Below are 11,190 nucleotides of genomic sequence, written 5' to 3'. Positions count from 1 at the left end.
AGTATGACGTCGCGTAAATAAAAATAAATCGAATATAAACAATTAAAAATATTTGATAATTAACAGCTTTTGTTAACCAAGAAACAATTAACTCTCATTAGAGCAGCTTTATTATAATATATATTTTAAGATAAGAACATAAAACGTGAAAATACGCGATTATAAAAAACAAAAACATACATATTTATAATTTTAAAAAAATACATTCTTACGTTGTTTCTGTTCGAATCTAAAACTTTGTCTACACACACAATACCTTTAATAAACAGTAAAAAACTTGGACGACGAATTTCCAAATTATACTTTTATTAATAAACAAACATCGTTCTTTGTAAAGCTAGGCCTACACCAGGCACAGTCGTCCTCGATTCTACGTGTAATAGTTTCTTCCACTGAAACATCCATACCTGCTGCCCTGGAGGCTTGGCTAGCAGTTTCGTTGGAAGCTTTTAGAGGAGCATGTACGGAACCTTCCATCGTGGAATACGGGCTTTAGATAGGATTAAGCAAATCTTCAAATATTTCCCACGATTGCGCAACGATGACATGGTGACCAATTATAATCAATCGATTGTGGTTCAAAATAGTTTGATTTAGTACCAAAAAAAAACTGTTTTTTTTAAAAATTAAATCTGTACTTCTTTTAAGTTAATTTTTGGTATAGTTTTCAGAAGAAAACTTTAGAGATTAGGAAGGAAGGGCTAAACATACATATTTTACTCTTAATTTTATTTTAGGGCACGTTGTTGATATTATTTTTATATTCAGCAATATTAAAAAATTATATATAGTTCTTTTATATATAAAGAGTTTTACCAAATATTGTTTTACCTTGTTTTACATACCTTATTACATAAATCTTAGGACTTTGTGGTTTTGATGTTTTGATTTTTAGTTTTGAAATGGGTTGTAGAAACATTATCGGGATAAAAATGGGAATATAGTTATTTAATTTAAGTATTACTGTATATTTTTTAGATGTTTGATTATTTGTCTTATAATTGTTGTTTTTTCTAGCATAAGTGTTTTTCATTCAGCTTCCTAGCATTTAATTTAGTACAATTTAAATTTTGGTGTGTAGCAAGTTGAATACAAATATATAGTTTTTGTTTTCAGTGTTGCTGTTAGTGTTTAGGTAATTTTATTATAATGTTAGTTGCATTTAACTTTCAAAATGAGCGGTGATACCACCACGTTAAGATACCAATCAACAGGTTCAAGAGACCCAATCTGGACCAGAGTGTCTGGAGATCCTCACCAGTCAAACGTTACGAACCAACGCCATGGACTCAAGGTGGGTAGTAATAAGGAAAATGTTTTTAAGAATTTTAAATTGTAAAGTGTTTTCCGCGTTATGGTGCGAGTATGTTTTAAAACCGTGTTACTTGTGCAGGAACCTGTTCGACTTGATAGCAGTGGTGTCCCGTTAACAGCAGCAGAAACTAAATCTAAAGGGCTGAATGTCATTTCTACTGCGATATTCATTGCTGGAGAAATGGCAGGGAGTGGAATTCTCGCTCTGCCAAGAGCGGTTGTTGATTCAGGTAGGCTTCTGTGCAATAAGGTAAGGTAGGGAATTAGGAGAGTTGGCAAAAGAGTATTTTTTGGTATTTGAGAAATGGAAGCATTGAGAAGGACAAGGGGAAATTTAAGAAGCAGAAAACTGGATAACAGCTGAGGGTAGAGAAGGAAGAAGTTAGGAAGCCAGTGAAAGGAAAAAACACGAAAGATAAGCGAGGTCATGGTAAATTATATGTGGTTACTATTTAGTAGATCACTTGAGAAGGAAAATCCCACAGGAAAGGAAAGAGACCCGTGCAGAAGAAAGGAAAGTCAAATGAGGATCCAGGAAGCCATAGACATGTATGTCTCTTGTCTGGAGTAGGTAAGATACTGGGAAGATTAGTGCATACGCATGGGGTGGGGGTAATGGACAAGAGAAATTGGCTTCATTAAGGTAGCTTGGGTTTGAAGGGGCTGCTCACGTGAAGCACAGCTAGCAAGCGTTTTGGAGAACTCTGCTCAGGGGATTGATATGGTTAAACAAATATATGCTTGTTTCATTGACTTACAGAATGCCTTCAGCAGTTGTGATGTGGCATACACTGGCATTGCAGGCTGGATCGGGCTGGTGCTCTGCGTGGTGTTCTGTGTGAACGCCGGCTATGGGGGCACCCGGCTGGGCGCCTGCTGGGCCATCCTGGAGGAGCGCTACCCGGAGCACAGGGCTCCTGTACGCAACCCGTACACCATGATCGCGTACAGGGCGTATGGCACATGGATCAGGTAACCTCACACTGCACACTGCATTCATTGGATAACGATTTATATCCTCCATTCTATGTTGGTTGTGATGGGTAGTGGTCATTTTACTAAGTGAAGTATGGGAGATTAGACATATTTTGGTGTCACCACATTTTCTCAACATTCGCTTTGATGTTATAGAGGAAGACAGTTCGTATAAAATGTCTGACCAGAGGTATAGAGCTAAGACTGCCATCAAATCATTATTTTTTGTAATAAATTGATGATTGATTATTTTCAAAGAAACAGTCAGAGAATTATGCATAAGGGATATCATTTTAATCTACTTTATCCACATGTTTAGATTGTATGTAACATGTTTAAGAGTTGGTCTTGTTCAGAGTCAGTGTAACTGCAGATTGAGCAGCTTTGAGAAATTGAAATACATTGTCACCCTCCTGTTCCACCTGAGGGTAGAAGAGTCAGGCAGGTGGCATTCTTTTATGCGCAGGGTGGTGAGTGACTGGCAAATCTTCTCTGATAATCGGTGTGGGCGCAGCTTGTGCACTCGGTCGGGGGCGGGCCATGCCGCGGTGTACCGAGTGGCGGTAGCGTGCCGCAAGCTATGTGGCAGGGTTTCCCACCTTGGTCAGCCAGGCTCCAATAGGACTTCCTGCCGCTTCACTCATCCCCGCTCCTCTCCATTACGGTAGTGTTTAAGGCCAGGTGGGATTGGCAAGAAAAAGAGGTTGTTGACAGATATCTGGTGGCTGTCAATGCCTGGCCGACCAGGCTCATGATGCTGCGATGTACTGTGGTGTTTGTTTCTGACTGATTGACCCTCCCTCAGGTGTGACTGTTTTCCTGGCTTATCTTATTTTCGGGGTACTTTCAGTCCTACCCAAACGTTGGGGTTGTGGTAATTATGGGCGACGGATCTGTAGTGGGCTGTTTACCTGGCAGACCACTTTTGCAGGATACTGCAGCTACTAACCCACCTGGCAGGAACAAGGCAGGGTGGGATGGTTGACTCAGGTCATGATACCATTCAAGCCATGTTCCTTGTCCCTTCCCTCGTGGTCGGCGGGCGGCAACAAAGGGCATAGGCATTAGAGAGGCAGCTGAAAGTCAGGAGAGAGCAAGTTAATTTTTTTATTGAACAGAGGTAGGCATGAAGCTAATGCTGAGAGTTTTATTACAAATTTTAATACGCCATCTGCCCCCTGGCTGGCTTTGGAAGTGCATCCTCTAATGCCCAAACTGCCCTAGTTCTTGATACTTGCAGTTTTGGCATCTGAAGGTGCTGCAAGGCATCAGGGCATTGGCAGCGTGACCTCAGGAGGCTTAGTAGGGCTTGCAACCCAAAGACATCTGGTTGGTTGGTGCTTGGGTGCGACCTTTATGCTCCCCTGGCCGGAGGGGGGGATGAAGGGCTTCAGCGGAGGTCAGTGCACTTTAGGCTCTGCTTGGCCCACACCTCCTTCCAAGGTCTAGAGGGGTGGCTAGCAGCTAAGCGTACAGCGAGTTGCTGGCCTCCAGGCGTCAGCAAGGTCCCATGCGCATGCAGGGCGTTACGGCAGTAAACTGATGTCTGGCTTTTGATTGTGGCACAGACATGTGACAACATAAATGTTTGATTGAGTTAGGTACGTTGCTGTTAAGTGTTTATGGTACAAATTTGCACATGGGGATAGTGTGATAGAACAAAGAAATCACATTACACTATCTGTGGGGAGAGAAGGATAATTGTTCCATGTCACATATCCAAGTTTATCCCTTGTTCCTGATGGTTGTTCCCTTGATCCTGATGGTTGTTCCCTTGATCCTGGATATATTGAGACAGTGGTTCATGATGCATGCTGTTTTAATTTAATGCGTAAAAAGATTCTGGCCAAACAAAAACTTGACTATCATGATGCAAACTAATTATATACCAGGTCTTGTGGAATTTTTTTTTATTCAACTAACAATCACAGTTCATTGTTATATCAGAAGTTTTTGTTATGTCCACCATCTTTCAATGTACTAAATTAAAATGGCAAGCATCATGTACCACATGATCAATGTAATAAGGATTGTGCCATCAGGAACAACGGATAAAATTCAATTCATGATATGGAACTTTTATCATAAAAATATATGCCTAACAGTGAGACTTAATTTAAAATGAAGTATTTGCACTGATGTTACTCTGTATTCGGCAGATTGTTTTGCAAATTGATAGTGTGTTGTTGTGCCGTTGTGTCCCCCAGCAAGTCGGTGTCCTGCTGCATCCAGCTAACACTGTTTGGGGCAGGGACCGTGTACCTGCTGATTGCATCGCAGATTGCTAAGGAGCTGGCACAGGGCATGGCACCATCCATCGGCTACTGTCTGTGGTTCCTCATCATCTGCCTGCTGCTCTGCCCGCCCATGTGGCTGGGGTCGCCCAAGGACTTCATGTATGTGCACAGGTCATTTGACGGGGCTGCATACCATTGTGCCCCGCTAGGAGAAGTTGGTTTCCTTCCAGTATCTGATCGGACTTCACTTGTTGGTTTCTGGTTGATAAGCATTAAGGAGCCCATCTAGTAAGGGGTATACAGTAGAACCTCATTTTTACGTACCCGCGATATGCAAATTCCTGCGATTAACGTATTTTTTTACATGCACTGTCAATTTCCCTATACTAATAATGCATTCTTTTCCCGCCTTGTGCAAAAGCATTTCCCACTTTTTACGTAGAATTAGTGCTGTATTTCGTGGCAAACCATCGGAAAATTTAGAGAAAACAATAAATTCTCAAAATGAATAGCATGAAGTTTAATTATTAAGCGTTACTGCATGAGTGTATGGTCACCACAGCTTCGTTCGCCATTGTAAACAACTTACTTTTTTTTTTGTGCCACATGCTATTGTACACCATACGGCCATGAACCAAACATATGGTGACATAAACATGAAAATTAATAAGTACTTTTCTTAGCGTTCCCCTTTAATCTTAAATGTATTATGCATGAAAATAAAGGTGAAAACTGGCATTTTAAATACACAAAAGAGCGGATTACTGTTCCATTATTAAAATACGTTTTAAGCAATGTACGAGTTTCCTATAAATATGGTGTCTTCGTGCATATTCGGCGATGTTCATTTTAACACATTAGAAACATTCTGAAAAGTCAAATGGCTGCAATGAATATCCAAACAATGCAATGGCAATTTACATGGTTGCTACAGGACTAGAAAACCGGGAAATGTCAGGGAAATTAAAATGGTCAGGGAATTCCGGGAAATGTCAGGGAAAATTCTACGAATTGTGGAAATTTTAAAGTTTCGTATAATTCAAACAAAGCTTTGTTTTGATGCGCTCCTACCGCTACCGAACGACTCCGCTAAAAGACTGCTGCTTACGGCACACAGCAACTGCAACTTTTTTTTTTTACTTGGTCTACCATTGCCCGTTGCAATAGGCTGTTACAACCACCCACCATAACTTCTGGCCAATCCAGGCACTAGTTAGTTCACTAGCGAACCCAGGCCTTCATTTGTTCGTGTTTTGCTCCTTTTTAATTTGCCCTTGAGACTTAGTATTATGTTCCGTTCCATGCAGTGAACTACTGAACGGGCATGGCGTTGTTTATCTTTTTAAGGCTATTTTCACGTGGAATAAGATGAGTACAAAGCTTATTACGTGAATTTAAAGGCGTTGTTTCAGGTGAAGTTAGTTTTTGATGCGATCATAAGAAAATAAAGTGCATTTTGATAAGAGGCAATACCAATTCTCATTTTGAAAACTATCAAGCTGATACGAAAACATGTGGCTTTTGTGTGCGGTTATGTTTTGTATTTTTTCTACCTATTTTTTTTAATTACTTTTTTTTCAACCGTTATAATCCGTGAGTTCTGTTGCGTGACACTTACATTGTGTATAAAAAAATATGCATAACTGAACATGTTTTTCCCCAGAATCGTTAGTTAACATTGTAAAATTGTAAGAGTATTGCATGTTGTAATGCTGCTATTGTAATTCTCTAAGTAGGCCCGTTATATTGCTAGGTGTGAATTTGTAATAGTTTTTGTATTTGTGTAGTTATATTTTTTTAAGAATTCATAAACAATAATGTTTTAACCTAACCTGAAAATATTAATAGGCTATGTACATTTTTTTAGCTTAGAAATGTCGAAGAAAACTACTTTTAAGGAGAATAGGCTCAAGGAGCCACAGTTTCAGCATATCAAACCCTCTGCTAAAAACATAAATTCTGCGTACTCAGGGTGTCCAGCAATCGGGAAATTCCGGGAAGTACTGGAAATGTACTTGTTTGTGTAAATGCTCGGGATTGTGCGGGAATGTACGGAATATTTACGTGGAAAACGGGAAACTGGTGTATGGCAATGCACGATCGCTTATGCCCATGGGCTACCGTGCATAGACGCTATATAGGGCAAAAAAAACAATGCAGCAGTGCTATGATCACTTCTTTCCCGTGACTGTTCTATTGCTGCAGTGCAGCGCGAGCAAGAAGTATACAGCGCACGAGTGCCAGCCCCTATACAAATGTTATAGAATAGAGAGACAAAAGTAGTGCCAGCCAGACAATTTGGCTAGCGCGAAAAATAAAATACATTTCGTGCATGTGCAAAAGTGGTGTAATTCCAAACAAGCCAATCTAATCAGAAAATGGCGCTTGTGCTGGCAGGAGCTAACATGGGTAAAACATTGAGATGTTCTGTTAAGTGCTGTTGGCTGCCCTGCATAGGCATTGTTCTTGACTCTGTGAAATGAACTTTCACTCGTTCGCCATATTTGTTTTGTTTGAATTTTACATTTCTTAACTGTGAAAAGTGATGTTTGCAGTAGGCATTTTGCGTTAAATTAAATGTTGTCCGTGAATTTGTTTACCGTTTGTATCTTATACTGTCGAATACGTACCGTTTTGTTGAAGGCCTAGTGAATTATTGTGATGATACTTAAAAGAGGTTATGGAGAGGCCATGGCATGAAATGTTAGCGTAAATTCGTTCAGTTGTAGTGTCAGTTTATAATATATGTGACCTGTGTGTGCATAGACGTCTAAAAATAACTATGCTGCAAAACTCGGCGAGGAGTAACAAGTACGTTAAAATAATAATTTTGCACTTTTTGTAAGATGGGTTGCGCAGGAAGGGAAAAGACTAAGTTCAAACACAGATGGACTGAAGAATTCAGCTGGGTTTCGCCATGCCCTACAGATATATACCTTGCACGCTGTACATTGTGTCGTGTCGTTTTTAAAGTCGATAGTATGGGCAGGCAAGCTGTAGTAAGCCATAGTAAAGGCATGGAACATAAGAGGGCATTGAATGACAAATTGAAAACTGTGTCAATTCGTTCATTTTCAACTCTAGCTAATAAGTCACAAAGTGAGGAAATGTGTTCCAGTGCTTCCACTCCTCAAACGTCTCACTCTACAAAGAATATTTGCATCCAAGATTTAAATGCATTAGATGTAAACTCAGATGTGCAGCAACAGGTGAGTAGTGTTAGTATGAAAGATTTTCTAGCAAAGGACAGCTGTACAAAAGCGGAAATTCTGTGGTGTTTGCAAACTAGTATCGCATGCTTCACTGAGAAGTGCTGCAAAAAGTGTGAGTTTGTTTACACTTATGTTCCCAGATAGCGAAATTGCTAAGGGTATGCAATTGCAGAAGTCGAAAACTTCTTATGCAATAGTGTATGGGCTTGGATATTATTCCCATGAAGAATTAATGCATGACGTAAAAAATGTTAATTTTTTTGTGGTGGGTTTTGACGAGTCTCTGAATAAAGTAGCCCAGAAACAACAGATGGATGTATCTCTTCGCTATTGGGACACTTCCAAGAATCATGTCACCACTAGATATTTGAATTCAGTGTTTTTAGAACACACTGCAGCATCTGACTTGTTGAATGGCTTGAAGGCTGCCTTGGAAGGTTTAGATCTAAATTGTATCTTGCAGTTGTCAATGGATGGCCCCAACGTAAATTTAAAGTTGCAAAGGGACATGGCTAAAGAATTAAGACCAGGCAGAGAAGATCCTAAAATTCTTGATATGGGTTCATGTGGCCTTCATGTTATGCACTACAGTTTCAAAGCTGGCATCAAAGGAACTGTTTGGAATATAATTGAATTTCTGCGTGCTCTATACTATCTTTCTAAAGATGTTCCAGCTCGCCGTGCAGATTTTGTAGAGGTTTGTGGCGAAATAAATTTTCCATTGAAATTCTGTGGCATTAGGTGGCTGGAAAATGCTAATGTAGCAGCTAGAGCAATTTCAATTTTACCTGGAATTCGCAAGTATGTCACATGTGTTGCAGGAAGTAAGAAAGAACCAAAGTGTCATAGCTTCCAAATAATTGCTGCTTCAGTAAAAGACAAGTTGCTTCTAGCCAAGCTAACACTTTTCCAGTCTCTGGCCACAGAAATGGAACCATTTTTGAGGGACTTTCAAACAGATGCCCCAGTAGCACCTTTCCTCTATGAGGCAATTGTTTGTTTGATGAAAAACATTATGTTCAAGTTTGTGAAGAGGGACATTATTGAAAGTTGTCAGCTCAAGGATATAGATGTAATGAAAAAAGAAAATCTTATTAGATATGAAGAAGTAGATTTAGGATTTGCTACACGACAGGCTCTTAGGAAATGTGATGGAGCCAACCAGAAAGAGCTCTTACTTTTTCGCAAAGATTGCAGAACTTGCTTTCAGCTTCTTGTGGCAAAAATTATGTTTCGGTCGCCACTTAAATTTCCACTCACAAAATCTTTGCAGTGTTTGAATCCTGCTGTTATAGCTGCTGGAAATGGTGACTGCTATCTTTCTTCAGCTTTGGAAATTTTAACTGAAGTTGAAGGCAATTTGATAGCAGGAATTAATACAGCAGATGATATTGCCAGAGACTACAAAGAATTTTGTAATGATGTACTCATCAAAACAGAGATGAAATATTACAATAAGTCAGATACCCGTTTAGATTCTTTCTGGATGATGCTTCTTAGAGGTTCAAAGTGGGAAAAATTGAAATCTTTTGTGCAGCAACTGTTAATACTTTCACATGGAAACTCACACCTTGAAAGAGGTTTCTCGGTGAATACTGAATGCCTCATTGAAAATATGGATGAGGAATCACTCATCGCCCAGCGTTGTGTTTTTGATGCTGTTTCTGTAGCTGGTGGTGTAGAGAGAGTAGAAGTTACAAAAGCAATGATAAACTCTTACAGACAAGCCCATATGAGGTACAAACAAGCTCTTGAAAGAAAACGGAAAGAAGAAAATTCAAAGATTGAGCGTCAAGAAAAAAAAGTGAAGGTGGCAAGAGAAATTCAAGAATTGGAATCAAAGAGAAGAAAGTTAGTAACCGACACTCAGGTGGAAATACAAAAAATTGAAGAGCAAATAAATAAGCTACAAAAGTAATTTTAGTCTTTAAAAATATTTTTTAATCAAGTGTGTGTATTTTTAAAATATTATTTTCTTGTCTGCATATTTAATATTAAACTTTGGACAGAACTGCTGCATCATCAGTTTTATACAGACAATTCTGAAGGAAAAAGAGTAGGCCTATCTTGTCGAATTTTGCATTAGTCAACTTGGTGAGGTAAGGAATTTCATGAATTCTTAATTTTTGTGTTGTATATTATTTAGTGCAACATTTGTGATTTAAGGTACTTCCTTGTGTGCAAAGTTGTAATAAAATATAGTAACTGAATGCTTTAATTTACTAAACAGGCTGATTGTCAATAATAGTAATCTACCACTTAATATATTTTGCAGTAATTTTGAAGTTTAGAGGTTCGCTTGAAAAATGTCTTTTCTTTATTACTTACAATTATTGGTGTTATTCAATGTAGAATTAAATATAGATTAGGATTATGAAATCATGAGATTGTATTTTAGTTCTTTATATTTTAATATCAATGTTTTAAGATTAGAAAAATTACAGTGTACATGGCCATGTTTACATCTGAGGAAAAATGTTTATGAAATTGCTGTGTTTCAATGTGAAATTAAATGTACTTTACAATAAGTATATATATAATGATATACTGTTGATTTAACTTGTGCCGGAAATTAGGCATTTCGTCACCTTTTTTAATTTTTTCTATAATTAAAATTTTTTGGGGTTTCTTATTTTTTTAATTTATCTGGTTGGTTGTTAATGGGGGTGATTTACTTTTTGTTAGGCCAGTGTACGTCACGGATTTAAACTTTGTGCCAGTGGACCGAATCGTTGATCTTTTGGGGTTTTCATCCCCAATAATTTAAAATTACGCCAAGGGAAATCCACCCATAGGTCCTGTGTCACTCTGGGACTGAGGCTCTGTTTCGCCTTCGGGCAAGCAGCAAATTTGACTGTCTTCTCCATCGCCTGACTGTGCAGGGCTGAGTCCCAATGCCTTCGGCTTCTTATGGAAAGACTATTTTCAGGGGTACACAAATCCCTACCTTTCATAACTGGCACCCGACGGACCAAGTTCCGGTTCCGGCCCAGTGTTTTCGGCCCGCCTCACAGCGCCCATGTTTAGAGTTTTGTCACGTGACATCATTCCCAACATCTGAGATCAACTATCCTAATTACATAATTCACCGTTAAGGGTGATTTAGACAATTATAATACACCTTCGATTTGATCAACATAATTTTTTGTAAGTAGTAGGATACAGGCGAACCTGGTTACTCGCCCAACCAAAGAATATCATTGTTGCAGTTATTTTATCCTATATGCTCCGCATTCAAGCGGGGGAGTATGTGCCGGAAATTAGGCATTTCGTCACCTTTTTTAATTTTTTCTATAATTTTAAAATTTTTTGGGGTTTCTTATTTTTTTAATTTATCTGGTTGTTAATGGGGGTGATTTACTTTTTGTTAGGCCGGTGTACGTCACGGATTTAAACTTTGTGCCAGTGGACCGAAGCCCCTTCCCAGGGGGGCCAATCTGATATTTTGCTGT

General features: G+C 38.9%; 1 protein-coding gene across 1 annotated transcript in view; it reads left to right on the top strand.

The window, feature by feature from the left end:
* Window positions 1–378: 378 nt before the first annotated feature.
* Window positions 379–11,190, top strand: part of LOC134546192 (uncharacterized) — a 91,816-nt gene continuing 81,004 nt past the window's right edge. The window contains exons 1-4 of the mRNA XM_063388785.1: window positions 379–1,294; window positions 1,394–1,544; window positions 2,118–2,286; window positions 4,497–4,685. Of these exons, the coding sequence (XP_063244855.1) occupies window positions 1,175–1,294; window positions 1,394–1,544; window positions 2,118–2,286; window positions 4,497–4,685 (629 nt within the window). The 5' untranslated portion in view covers window positions 379–1,174. The remainder of the gene's footprint in view (window positions 1,295–1,393; window positions 1,545–2,117; window positions 2,287–4,496; window positions 4,686–11,190) is intronic.

This window comes from Bacillus rossius, chromosome 1 (genome assembly GCF_032445375.1).
Source record: "Bacillus rossius redtenbacheri isolate Brsri chromosome 1, Brsri_v3, whole genome shotgun sequence".
Classification (NCBI taxonomy): Eukaryota; Metazoa; Arthropoda; class Insecta; order Phasmatodea; family Bacillidae; genus Bacillus; species Bacillus rossius.
Note: the sequence above shows the minus strand (reverse complement) of the source record. Positions and strands in the feature narration are given on the sequence as shown.